General features: G+C 47.4%; 1 protein-coding gene across 2 annotated transcripts in view; it reads left to right on the top strand.

The window, feature by feature from the left end:
- Positions 1 to 13,979, top strand: part of GALNT12 (polypeptide N-acetylgalactosaminyltransferase 12) — a 41,358-nt gene that overhangs the window by 15,925 nt on the left and 11,454 nt on the right. For both annotated transcript variants that reach the window (XM_024126076.2, XM_055087077.1), the window contains exons 3-7: positions 2,823 to 3,012; positions 5,775 to 5,960; positions 8,847 to 8,964; positions 10,348 to 10,524; positions 12,607 to 12,738. In XM_024126076.2, coding sequence (XP_023981844.1) covers positions 2,823 to 3,012; positions 5,775 to 5,960; positions 8,847 to 8,964; positions 10,348 to 10,524; positions 12,607 to 12,738 — 803 coding nt within the window. The remainder of the gene's footprint in view (positions 1 to 2,822; positions 3,013 to 5,774; positions 5,961 to 8,846; positions 8,965 to 10,347; positions 10,525 to 12,606; positions 12,739 to 13,979) is intronic.

The following is a 13,979-nucleotide window of genomic DNA, read 5'->3' as shown; positions in this document are numbered from 1 at the left end:
GCAAGAGGGAGAGCTGTGGGCTTGGTTGCTAGAGCCTGTTTCAAACCAAATCACCACCCCTGGACCACCCATCAGGGTAGAGCCACTGCTTGTTGCGCATCTGCTGCTTCAGGCTCTGAGGCTGGTCTGTCTGACTTCAGAGCCTGGTGTATAGGTCCTAATTGGTGGGTGTGCCGGGCTGTTCTCACAGAGACTCAAAATAACAGTGATTTACATGAGATAAAAATTGATTTCTCGCTCACATCACAAATCTGGGGTAATAGTCTAGGGCAGGTGTGGCCCCTCCACGCTATTAGGGCCCAGCTCCTCCTGCCCTAAGTCTCCTTCTTCTCGAGGATGGTGCACCGCCTCTGTCTGCATAGCCCAGGCTGGGTCTTCACCTCCTGCTCACTCCTGTCAGCAGAAGGGTTTCAAGGGGACTGGGAGCTACACCTGCAAGTTGCCCTCAGTCCCATTGACTAGAACAGGGTCACCTGGCCACACCTACCTGTGAGGGAGGCTAAGAACGTCATCTCTGTGGAGGGTGGCCATGTGCTCAGCTGAAAAGCATGGGGAGAGTGAGTCTTAGGGGACAGCTGGCATTCCCCATGGCAGCAGGCAAGCCAGACTGGGGGTTGAGGCCTAGTGTAGCCTACAAGGTGCTGAATTCTGGAGTCAGGGGTCTTAGGCGAGCTTTACCATAACCCGTCATGGCACCTTGGGCAAGTCACTTGTCTTCTGAGCCTTAGTTTCTAATCTGTAAATGGGTTTATCTACACTAATACCAGAGACTTGTGGTGAGGAATAAATGAGATCATGTGTAGGACAGAACCCCACGTAGCAGCCAGCTTATAGTAGGCATGCATCTCCATTTCCTTTCCTCCCAGGGTTGTTTTAAATATGTCTGTGTAGACGCTGGCTCTGGGTCACACCGCATAGCCTAGAATCCCAGCTCCAACACTTTGCAGCCCTATAGCCTTGAGCAAGGAGCTTAACCAGTTTCAACCTTGCCTTCCAGCCCTGTAAAATGGCATAATCGTAGTTCTTACCTTTCAGGGTCATTGTTGAGGATTAAATGAGATGAAGGCGGTAGCTTGCTACGTCAGGGCCTGGCCCATTGCTGGCACTTGTTCAACGATAACTTCTGCTTTTATGAACTATTTAAAAAACTGCAAAGTGCCAAAAACGTTTCAGAAATGTATTCATTCAGAAGCAAATATCAGATTATTTTCTCTTTATGGGATCAAGCAGCTGCTCAGCAGACAGGAATACAGTATGAACCCCTTCCAGTACAGCTCAGTGCTCCCATAAATGTAAGGCTCTGTGGGGCCAAGACTTGCCCTCCCCATCGTGGTAATTTGTAAAGCCAGCAGGATGCCCCTCTCAGCGTGTATTGGAGGTAGGAAGTCCTGGCCTGCCCCCTCCTCCCACCCTTCCTGCAGGGTCAGTCTCAGCTGATGAGGGATGTCAGCGCCTTCCAGGATGGGGGAAGACAGTTCAGGCAGACAGCAAATTGCTGCAGACCAAACCCATAATGAGTGCTGGGAGGCTGCACCACAGTTTTCCTGTGTGTTCCCTGGGCACTGCCACTAATTAGCTTTTCTTGGGAAGTCACCTCCCTTATTCCTGCCATTAGCTTATATGCAGTTATATTTAGGGTTGAAAAAAAATCAACCAATGAATGTTTTTTGTTTCTTGTTTGAGTATCAAGAGTACTTAGGGAAACATTTCACAGACAACAAAGCAACTTAGAACATTTTACAAAGTTTTCCCTTCACTGATGATTGAGGGGGACTTTGAGATGAAGCCCATGTTGATGTGGGGAGATTCTCTCATTTTTATTCTACCTGACTGGATCTCACCTGCCTCCACCTACCCATCGAGAGGCATGAATTGAGGCCTGTAGTCCCAGAGCCTGTGTGTGGAGTTGGGAGTCCTGGGGCCAGCTCTAGCTGTGGGCACGTCCTTTCAGCTCTTAAGGACTCATTTCCTCTCTTACAAAATGAGATAAGCATGTCCTCCTGACAAGTTTTGGATTTGTTTAACAAGGATGGGCAGCTGTAGAAGAAAGCTCTGGAGGCAGCGTTAAGCCTGTAGACTCGAGCCAGAGTCCCTGGGTTCACGTCGTGACTCCTCAGCTCACTTGTCTGGGACCTCGGCACGTCTCTTAGCCTCTCTGGCATCAATGTTCTCATTCATAAAATGGGGACAGTAGTAGTACTTACCTCATAGGGTTGTTATAAGACTCATGTGAGTTATATGAATCACTTGGACTGTAATTAGCACAGTAGGCTTTCTCATGTTGGCTGCCATGATTATAATTATTACTGTGTCAACTGAAACGTGCTTCTGAGAAAATTTGTGTTAACGTAATTGTATTATAAATAAAATTTATGTTAATATAATTCCATATAAATTAAAATTTTATGATGTATTGCATAATTAACATAAATGAACAAAGTTTATATTAACACGATTTTTTGGAAAAATCGTGGTTGGATTGTTCTTGTGCTTTTTATTTAAATGTTTACGAGTCAAGGTAATTTTGAGAAGTAATAGCTTTATTGAGATACATCCACATGACACATTCACTCATTTCAGGAGTACAGTTCAATGTGCCTGTGTTTTGAGCGGGAGCGTTTGGTGGTTCTGGAATCCTCCACCCCAGCCTCCCTGGCCTTCAGGGGCTTCCAGCCTGGGTTCCAGGCGCGGTGAGGACGTCCCTGGTGCAGAGCAAAGGAGGCTCGTGTCTACTTAGTCTTCTTTTGGGGACAGGGAGGCCCTGCAAGGACGTGGCTAGGGATATGTGGCGGTGACCCTCGGTGTCCCGCTTGCCTCCCCAGAGCACCTGAAGGAACGCCTGGCCTCCGAGCTGGCCAGGCTGCCCAAGGTCCGCCTGATCCGCACCAACAAGAGGGAGGGCCTGGTGCGGGCACGGCTGCTGGGGGCTTCCGCGGCCAAGGGCGACGTGCTGACCTTCCTGGACTGCCACTGCGAGTGCCACGAAGGGTGGCTGGAACCGCTGCTGCAGAGGTGCGTGAACCGTCGGTGGTGGGCGGGGGGAGGCGGGGGCCCTGACCAAACTGGCATGAGAGGCAGGGGCGCTGGGCTCAGATGCTCCTTGGGCAAAGCCTCTGTCCCTGGGCGTGGTAACAGTCCCTACCTCCTGGGGCTGTGGAGGCCGTTAAATGACTTAATACACGGACAGTGCTTAGAACATGCCAGCATGTGGGAGGTCCTAGATGAGTGTTTGCTTTTATTACTGCTTATTATACACATTTATTGTAGAAAACTTAGTATGATAAACCAAGAAAAAAATATGGTCAGTCACACAGAATTGCACTCCTAGAGGGTATACATTTTGGTGTATTTCCTTCAAGCTGGGCTGAATTATTCATTACATGCAGTACCTACAATACCTACGGCCCACCCATGAAACTTTAAGGGACCCCCCCCAAAAAAATTCATGTTAATTTCTTTTAAAATCAGAATGGAAAATGAATATCATAATAATGAATAAATAATAATGAATCTAGCCTGGATTGTTTGTCTTTTTACCAATATAGTCATAAAATATTGTTTTAATATATTTTTTATAGTCATGAAAGTATAAATATGGCTGTGTCTTCAAGGATATTTCCCCTGCTGTCCCACAGTCTCTTACACTCACCCTCCCACCTGCCCCTGGGCCTACTTTTGTTCTCTTCTCTCTTTCCCTTTCCATCCTACTGATTCTGCATCAGGAGCTGAGCTGGTAAGCCCGGAGCTCCTCCGGGTGGGAGAGGAAAGTCTGGGGGGTCTCTGTTTGGTCCCCTCCCTGTGGAGTGGGTGAAGGGCTGGAGGATCAGAGTCTGTGCATTTGGCAAACTGCTTTCCCTTGGCATCCAGTGCTTGGTTGTCAGGGTCTGTTTGGAAGAGCTAGGGACCCCCTCGCCTCTCTTCCTGCATGAGACCGAGCTCTGCTCTGCCACTTCCTGCTGTCCCGGTCCTTTGCTGCCTCATTCTCCCCCTCAGCTCTGGTGAGCTTCACCCGCAGAAAGGACTCAGGGTTCCTCAGGCCAGTGATGGACTCTGAGATTACTTAGAACATAGTGACAGCTAAGTGCTCACTCTGGAACATGGACTAGTGAGTTCACCCTTACCCCCTTCCCCCACTGTGCATACAGAGGGCTGCCTCTAGGCCTGTCTGAAGTCATGGTAGGGGCACTTTTCCCCTTCAGCTGATTCATTAATGCCATCTAGAATTCCACTTCACTCCGTCCCACCCTTTGGAGAGAGCGAGGCAGCATTCCCCATAATCACGTCCTTGCTCCATACCTGGAGACAAAGGGATTCTCCCCTGGTTACCCTTTAGAAATAACTGGGGAACCTTAAAAACTCCTGGACTATTTGGATCTGAATCTCTGGGGTGGATCCTGGCCTTCTGGATGTTTCAGAAGCTCCCTGAAGACTTGAGGGTGCACCAGAGTTGAGACACTGGAGCGTAGACTGTCCCTCAGGTGGTCCCAACCAGGCACAGTAACCCCTTTCCTCCAGGGGCTTTTGGAAGTGGAAGATGTTTTTGGTTGTCACATCAACTGGGTAGTGCTCCTGGCATTTTATAAGCTGCTGTTGACATCTGGGGCAGAACCATTCTTTGCTGTGTAGGGCTGGACTGCACACTGCAGGATGTTTGGCATCCCTGGTCCCTGGCTCACAAGATGCCAGGAAACACTACCCAGTAACCACTGCTACTGGGCCTGCACGTTCTCTAACCATGATTTAGAATTCTTTACTCCAGTGCAGGCTCCCCCCAGTTTTTCCCTTTCTTGTAAAAATTAGACTTCCCATGGTTCCAACCAGCTGGACTGCAAGTCACAAGTTTATGATTTATAGGTCTCAAATTCTAGAGAACTGGCCCCAAAATGTAACCCAGAGATATCTAGTGTTCACACATGGTTCAGTCTCAGTTCATGTTTCCTGGTGTGCTGTCAAATGCAAAGAAACACAGTCTGGAAGCCTGCTGGGATGGCTGGGCTTGTAAGAATGATTGTGGAGAGAACTGCTGAAGACTACACACAGGCTGATGCTTACAAAAGGAAATTATCACATTTTCCACTACGTGTAACATTTAATAATAAAAAAGGTTAAAAGAAAAATATAGCAGTAGTTCCGGGTTCTCTGCCAGCCTCCTACAAACGTTCCCGTAGGGAATCCACATTAACCTATGAGTAGGTATATTTTTCCAATGTAACCCATGAGGCAACAGGCTGTAAGCAGTTAGGTGACAACGCTAATGTTACACAGCAAATAAGAGGCAGGATTAAAATTTATTTTCTAACTCCAAAGCAGACCCTTTGGTCTGGGCACATCTCTGTTCATAGGGAGATAATTATTTCTTGACTTGAAGATGTTTCATTTTAATTAAATGAAGAAATCTCTTGCAGTCTTGAGAAACTGAAAATGTGCTTTCCGTTTTAAAATTTAGCTTTAATTTTGAGATCGTGACTTTCATAGCAGGATTCAAATTTGACCAGAATATCCCTAGATGGAATCAGAATATTAAAGCTGTGGGACTTTTCATGTCAGGGGCAGAGTCCTAGCTCCCTGTCTCCCCCCACCGCCCAGCAGCCCCCTTTTGCTCACCTGCCAGGGCTGACGTGGCTGTAGACCCCTGGAATAAGAGCAGCAGGCCTTTCTCAGGCGGGTGTTCCTCCTTCTAGTGGAAGGCTGAGGAGAATGAATTCTCAGGTTTCCTAGTTGTCCTCCTGCTGCCTGTACACAGTGGAGCAACGGGCTGTTCTGACTGTTTTCAGGATCCATGAAAAGGAGTTGGCGGTGGTGTGCCCTGTGATCGATGTGATCGACTGGAACACCTTCGAGTACCTGGGGAACGCTGGGGAGCCCCAGATTGGCGGTTTCGACTGGAGGCTGGTGTTCACGTGGCACGTGGTTCCCGAGAGGGAGAGGATCCGCATGCGGTCCCCCATCGATGTCATCAGGTCAGGGGTTGACTTCTCTGAGCGTGCCTTCTCTGAGCATGCATCTGGCCAACTTGTCAGTGAAGGCCCTCAGGAGGGATGGTTAGCTGTTGCCTCTCCTTTCTTTTTCCAGAGGATTTGTTTACTTTTATTAAAAATCATTGCTATATATGTGGATTTTATATTGGTGTATATATATATTTTTTTTTAATTTTATTTTAAAAATTGTGGTGAAATATGTATAACATAAAGTTTACCATTTTAACCATTTTTTAAATGCACAATTCACTAGCATCAGGCACATTCACAATATTGTAGAACCATCACCTCTACATATTTCCAGAACTTTTTCATCAACCTAAATAGAAACTCTATACCTGTTAAGCAATAATTCCCTTTCCTCCCCTCCTCCAGCCCCCGGTAACTTCTACTCTACTTTCCATCTCTATGGATTTCCCTATTTTATGTACATCATATAAGTAGAATCACACAATATTTATCCTTTTATGTCTGGCTTCTTTTCCTTAACAAAGTATTTTCAAGGTCCTTCTAGAGCTTCGTTCCTTTTAATGGCTGAGTAATATTCCATTTTGTATGCATCCACATTTTATTTATCCATCTGTCTGTTGATGGACACTTGGGTTATTTCCACTTTTTGGTTATTGTAAATAATGCTGCTGTGAACAGCGGTACACTATTATCTGTTTGAGTTCCTGTTTTCAGTTCTCTGGGGTATATACCTAGGACTGGACTTGCTATGGTAATTCCATGGCTAATATTTTGAGGACATACTGTCAGGCTCCTTCTGAGCTGCAGGGGATGAGTAGACCTGGGGATATAGGGGCCAACTTTGGCCAGTGAGTGAGCCTGGGTCTGAGAAGAGAAGGCTCAAGTGCTGGGTTGCCCTCATTCTTGAGGTGTTGAAGTCATAGTCTGGCTTCTTCCTCTCCTTCCAAGTTCAGCACCAAATGGGAGACAGATATGGGAGTCAGGCCGGTGGAGGTCGGACTTCAGCTTTATCACTGGGGTATTGACCCAGAAGTGGTGTCGTAGATCTGCACCCATGTTTGGCAGCTGGCCTTCTGAATCCTTCCACCTGAGTCCAGACCTTGAGATGACTCAGTGCTGGCTGGAGAGGAACAACTGTGGAGACGGTGTTGAGAGACAGGGCTGGAGAGGTGAATGGGGCCAAGTCATATCCAGCCTTGAAGGCCAAGGAAAGGGGTTTGGACTTTACTGTGGGTGTTCAGAAGCCACTGAAGGGATTTGAGCTGGAAGTGACCTTATTTAGCTTGCTGCATTCTTTAAAGTCTGTGCTGGATGCCACATGATGAGGGGTGGGGGCCTGGAGGGGGTGGAGCTGCAGGCAGGGGCACCACTGGGAGGCGTTGCAGTCTTCAGCTCAGAGATGATGGTGCAGGAGAAGATGGAGGGACATGGTGGACTCCAGAGACTTTGTGGTGGGAAAATTGGGAGGAATTGAATGGGAATGAGGGGAGGAGGACTCAAGGGTGACGTGTAGGCTTCTGTTGGAGCCCTGAGGGGCGGCATCCTGCCCAACCCCTCATTTAACAGGTTTGGAAACTGAGACACCAAGTAGGAAGGATCATATCAAGGGTCACATATGCAGCCTGGGATGCTGACACGAACTGCCACCCCATACACACACACACACACACACACACACACACACACACACACATACACACACACACACACATACACGCACGCACACACACACATACACGCACGCACACACACACACACACATACACGCACGCACACACACACACACACACACACACATGCACGCACGCACGCACATGCTCAGGGACATTGTGGCCAGCTATCCTTCCCCTACCATAATATCCTTGGGCCTCAGTTTTCTCACTTGTGAAATAGGTATGAGCATATCCACCCTACCTATTTCCTAGCCTTTAGGATGAACACACATGAAAATGCTTTGTAGCCTAGAACCTTCTCTTCCATAGTCTTGCTGTCCTGTTCTCATTTTCCCAGAGCTTGGAAAAGCCAATACTTTGTCAAGGCCCGGAAGCACTACTGGAGGATCTTAAAATTTTGAACTGTTAGGCTCTTCATGTTATATATTTCCCCACTTTTTAATTTATTCCTCTGCATCTCTGTGGTGTGTTGACCCTGTAGCTTTCTGAGGGGGTAGGATGGAAGCCTTGGGCCATTTCTGAAGCCAGTGCCGTCTCCTAGATGAACCTGGCAGGGAGAAAACAGGGCTGGCTGAGGCGGCAGGCCAGAGCTGGGTCCTGGAGGGGAGGCCATTCCAGCAGGAGAGGCTCAAGACTTTGGGGAGCTTTAAGATGCCAGAGTGGCCTCTACTGGCCCCTAAAGGACATCTGTGAGGGCTGCACTGTGACTGTATGAGCAAGGCCACCGCACCCTTACTCCTGCCACCCTCTTGGAACCTGGTCTCTCTCTTCTCATCTCTCCTTGTTGTCTGTGCTGCTAGAAGTACAAGGGTTTCTCTCACCCTTGGGCCTTTGCTCATGCTCCTGTCTTCTCAGAGGACCTTTCCTTTCCTCTTCTTGGCTAACTCCCCTTTGTGCTGCAGACTGTGCCTCCTCTGAGAAACTTAGCCCTACCCGTCCCCCTCGCATCTCATGGCTGCTTCTGCGTTCCCGCTGGGCCCTAGGTTGGCCTTAGTCATCCCACACCTTGCTCTGTGCTTGCCTGGTGAGATGTCTGCGAGTTTCCGCAGGGCAGGGGCTGTGAGGCACGTCTGTGCCTCCAGCCCAATTCAGCACCAGGCACAGAGTGTGAACTCAGGGTATGCTTATATGGATGAATGGACTCCAGGCTTGTGGTGAGAAGGGGCTCAACTAACTGTGATGGTTTCCTGCTACTTACCTTGAATTATGATTCACATGCTTCTAGGTCTCCAACCATGGCTGGTGGGCTGTTTTCCGTGAGTAAGAAATATTTTGAATACCTGGGGTCTTATGATACAGGAATGGAAGTTTGGGGCGGAGAAAACCTCGAATTCTCCTTTAGAGTAAGTATTCCAGTCTTCTGTTTGGACCCATTCTTAACCTGTTCTCTTTCTCTCTGGGAAGGATGTATTTGCTAGGAGAGCCTGGTGGACTTTTCCTCCATATTGGCAGTTTATCCAACGATCCTCAAAGATGACAGAGGCACACATATCCTGTAATCACGCCTGTCTTCTTGTGTAAACTTAAAAAAAAATACACTTTTAATAGATTTGGGGCTGGAAAGGGTCTTGCACGTCTCACCTAGTTCTTTCTTCTCACTCCACAAAGGGGAGGGACAGAGGCCAGAGGCAGGTAGTGACTGGCTGAAGGTCACTCAAAGAGTGCATGGCAGAGACTGGACTAAAACACAGGTCCCTGCCTCCTGATCCCATGTTTTGGAGCCTTGATTTGCTTGACTGCTTGATAAAGTAACCTCTTTATTTGGCACAGTGACTTTCAAACTTTGACACATAGAAGAATTGTTAGGGAAACTTGTTAAAAATGCAGATTAACAGGCACAGTCTCTGGAAAGTCAGATTTGACAGATTTACGGTAGGGACTGGGAATCTGCCTTTTGTAGTAAGCCCATCTATTGATTCTGCTGTATGTGATCCACAGATGCCCCTTTGGGAAAGCCCAAGCATTTGGGTGGATTTTCTAGTTAACTGAATCTTGCATTTTAAGTATCAAAACCTTTTGTCGATGTTCATGCTTTTAATGGAAAATTTAAAACTTTACAAATATTTTGTATGGTTTCCTGCTTTAAAAGAGTTAATAAACAAGGCTTTGACTCTCCACTAAGGACTCACACCCCCCCATTATAAGCACCAGATGCTATCCTTGGTCATACATCCAGGGGACAGTGGGGTATTCTCAGCTGTTTGCCCCAGCATGAAAAGGCTCCAGATGACTCCACCTGCTGAGTTTTAGGGTGTGCTTTTAATGGTCTTTCTACCTCTCCCCCAGGTGTCAGGCTGCTCTGTCTGCCTCTAGAAGCTCTTCTTGTCCCCCTTCCAAACCTCTCTTCTTACTTGCTGCTTTCCTATCTTCTGTGGCTAGGAGACGAGGTAATCAGCCTGTGCTTTACATAATAAGTAAGTAAGTAAGTTCCCAGCGAGGTCCACTGTGGGTGCTCCTAGGAGTGAAGCGCATGAGCCTTAGTGCATGGACTTTGGGGTCTGGATTCCGATGGCTTAGTTGTCTTTGGGACTGCTTTCTTGCTCTTTGACTGCATCCTGTGTCCTGAGTATGCTGGGGGAGTGGCCCCCTGCCCCATGGAGGGTGAGGCCTTGGCAGTGTTCACCATGACCTCCGTGTGTCCAGCCTCCTTGCTCTGGGCGTTGTGGACCTGCAGCTGACTTCCCGCTCACTCCCCACCCCACACCTCCTCCCCGCTCTGTGTACAGATCTGGCAGTGCGGGGGGACCCTGGAGACACACCCGTGTTCGCACGTTGGCCACGTTTTCCCCAGGCAAGCTCCCTACTCCCGCAACAAGGCTCTGGCCAACAGTGTCCGCGCAGCTGAAGTGTGGATGGATGAATTTAAAGAGCTCTACTACCATCGCAACCCCCAGGCCCGCTTGGTGAGTTCCCCGGCCTACCCACGCTCCATCTGGCTGCATCCGAACAGTAGCAGCTAATTCTGTCCTCCTACCATAGTAGATCGAGATCCAGAAATAGAGAGGAAATTGGGTGCTCATGACACTTGTATGGGAAAACTTTATTCCTTCACTTACAATAACAACAGACAGTTGATTCTCACCATTTGCAGCAGTTAATACTCCATACAGTCACTGCAATCACTGAATTTGGAACCAACTATTAAGCCATTGTTCGTGGGGGAAGTGCAGGGTTAGATTCCTGCAAACCTCTCGCAGGTGGACATTTTTGTCCATCGATCAACACATAACTTGGTTTTATGTGTGTTTCTGTTTAAATAATTTATTTAATATATACTGTTGATTGGTTACATTGAACTCACGCCCAAGTGAAGCTCATACAATGCACCTATTTTCTCCCTCCCGCACATCATAGCCTTCTTGCACTAGGAACACTGGACAGCACTTCAGCGCTACGCTTGGGGGCCATTTAAAACAGTGAAATCACCAACACAATGCAGATCAATCTGAAAACCGTGCCACTAAATAGACCATGAACAGGACACTTGCTTTCAGGACAAGAGCTGAGACGTGACCTCAGCTGGGAACGTGCACGTTCGGTGACTGTCATGTTTGAGAATGACTGAAAGCGTGAAGACACCACAAGTATTGATTTGGGGGTTACAAATACATTTTAGCAAAGAGCCCCACTGCCTCTGACAGGCCACCTCTGCACACCCCAGGACAGGGTTCCCACTTACCTGTGTTCACATAACTAAGGGGCCACGTGGCAAGACAAGAAGGTCTGCCCCAAGACCTCTTTCCTGGCCACTTGTTGAAACTCTCTTCTTGTGAATCCTTATAGCAGCCCTTCAGGGTAGCTCTGAAATTTTCATTTTATAGGTGAGAACACTGAAGCTCAGAGAGAGAGTGATTTAAGGAACTTGCCCAAGGCCTCGTAGCTGATGCGGGTAGAACTGGGTCCACCCCAATGGATCTCTTTCTCCTCTGCGGAACCCTCGGGACCCTCACCCTGACCTCCCCTTTGGTCTCTGTCTGCCTCTGGGCTCCAGGGTCATTGTTTCCTCTCTCTTGCCCAGGGCTGCAGGGTAGAAACATCTGCTTTTCCCTGTCACCCAGTCTGAAACCCACAGATCCCTCCTGATGGTTCCCAAAGAATAATATGTTAGAAAGAGGGGCACTGCATGCACCTTTTGTCTGAATGACCAGTGGCCATGTGTTGAAATGGATATTTGGTTGAAGATGAGGGCATAGTGACTCTCATCAGAGAATGAACTTCTGGGAAATAAGGAGAAACTTGAAATTTTATTCAAATGTTTTTCCTTATCATTACCATTTTGTTAAATGTTTAACTTGTCAAATTTTAATAGTTTAATGTCATAACGCAGGGACAGTCATATCTTTGTGCTCAGCATTGCTCTTGTGGTTGCACATTTGCTGTGCTAAATAGATGCTTGCTTTATTTAATTATTCAGAAGTTCTTAATCATTGGTTTTGTCCATAAAACTTAACTTCTACAAGTATTTATTATTGCAGCATTTTGCTCTTACTATCCGAAGAATATATTTAGACTTCAGTAGATTGGGCATATAAAGTTTTCATTCATAATTACCTCTAGAATACTTACCTATGTTTGGAAGTGAGTGTTCAGGTATCAGTGGTGAATCAGAACATTATGGCATACGTGTGCTACTGACTTGTTGCTGGTCTGTGATCACACGCTCATGGATGACACATGGGGCCAGGGATGCTGGTGCAGCCCCAGAATTCAGCTCCCTGTCCCATCTGCAGGTGCTTTGTGTTCTTCCTTCCTGTACCTGGCCACACCTCCCTGCAGTGAGAGCACCTGGGGGTGTCATTGTTTGTGCAGCAGTCTCTCCTACTAAGGTGCTGCAACTGTGTCTGAGGCCGTTCCTTATCCTCTGTGCCCCGTGCAGGCTACGCACACAATAGGTGCTCAATAAAAGCTTACTGAGTGAGTGAGAGAGGGGCTTTGATAGGAAGCGCTGTGGCCTGCAGGGGCTCACCGTTTTGCCATTTTCTCAGGAACCCTTTGGGGATGTGACAGACAGGAGGCAGCTCCGTGCAAGGCTCCAGTGTAAGGACTTCAAGTGGTTCTTGAATACTGTGTATCCAGAACTGCACGTGCCTGAGGACAGGCCTGGCTTCTTCGGGATGGTGAGCGAGGTGGGCCCATGCTGGGCAGGGTGCTCCTGGCCTCCAGGTCTGATTGACGAACCCTGTGAAAGAAAGACCCCTTCATGGTGACAGCTGGCCTCTCCCACACCCCTCCCCCTTTTTCATCCACTGTCCTTCCTTCTCCCCTTGAGTCTCTGGGCCTCAGGTCCAGAATGTCAGCACAGGAAGCATCTCAGAATTGGTGAGTACAGCCTCCTGTTTTACAGTTGGAAACTGAGGCTTGGGAACTTGGTGTTCCCAAGTCCTATTTTTTTATACTACTATCACATGACTTCAAGTCTCAATAACTGGACCAGTTACTAATTCCCAACTCAGGGATCCACAAAAGCAGTAGGAGGGAAGGAGAGTCACTTGTGTTATTTCAAAAAACCTAAAAGAAATGTTGTTGGGATGAGGTCAACTAAAATGTCCAGCACCTTTGGCTTTTGCTTGAAACTCCGCCAACTTAGGGAGGCCTCCTCTGCTGTGTTGTGTTCATCAGAAGAGCTGTGTTCCATTCTGGAAGTCTTGATAACTACAAAGCAGGTGTTCATTTCAGTTAGCATTATGAAAATGTTCAAACATACAGAAATGCAGAGAGAGTGGTGTAATGAACCCTGTCCCTGAGATTCTACAATTACCAAGATTTTGCCTCTCTTGCTTTCCCTCTTCTCTGCTCCACCCTCCCACTGACAGAGTGATACTGAATGAGGTTTAAGATTTCTTGCAGTTCTATTTATTTATAAAATATATTTCACTAAGGAGGTGTAGTCAAACATACTATGCTCTAAAGTCATTCAAAATCATTCTCTATGTCTAGCACCAACTTGATATAGTTAGCTTAATCAATCTGTTTTAATCTTTAGGGGTTTCTCCTTTTTTTTCTTCTTTTTTAGTTTTTTTGGTAGTTTCTTTGGTAGACCACATCTTTTGAACATAGGGCGCTGATTTGAGGTTAAGGTTCTTTGGTGGTCAAGAGTGGGGACAACTTGGCTTAATGACGTTTGAGTTCTTCTAAATATAAGATGCTCTGATTATTCACATCTCCTGTTCCCAGGTTCCTTCACAAGCAAAGGGACATCAAGAACATGCTGTTCTGTGTTTTATGAGCTAGTGGATTGTGGATTCTTCTTTCTATATGGCTGAGTCTTATCCTCAGGACCAGGCTAGTCAAAGGTGGACAAGGGCCAGGGCAAGAGTGGGGTTCAGAAGGAGGTTCTTTAAACTCTCCAGAAAGGGAT

Source organism: Physeter macrocephalus, chromosome 9, assembly GCF_002837175.3.
Source record: "Physeter macrocephalus isolate SW-GA chromosome 9, ASM283717v5, whole genome shotgun sequence".
Lineage (NCBI taxonomy): Eukaryota > Metazoa > Chordata > Mammalia > Artiodactyla > Physeteridae > Physeter > Physeter macrocephalus.
Note: the sequence above shows the minus strand (reverse complement) of the source record. Positions and strands in the feature narration are given on the sequence as shown.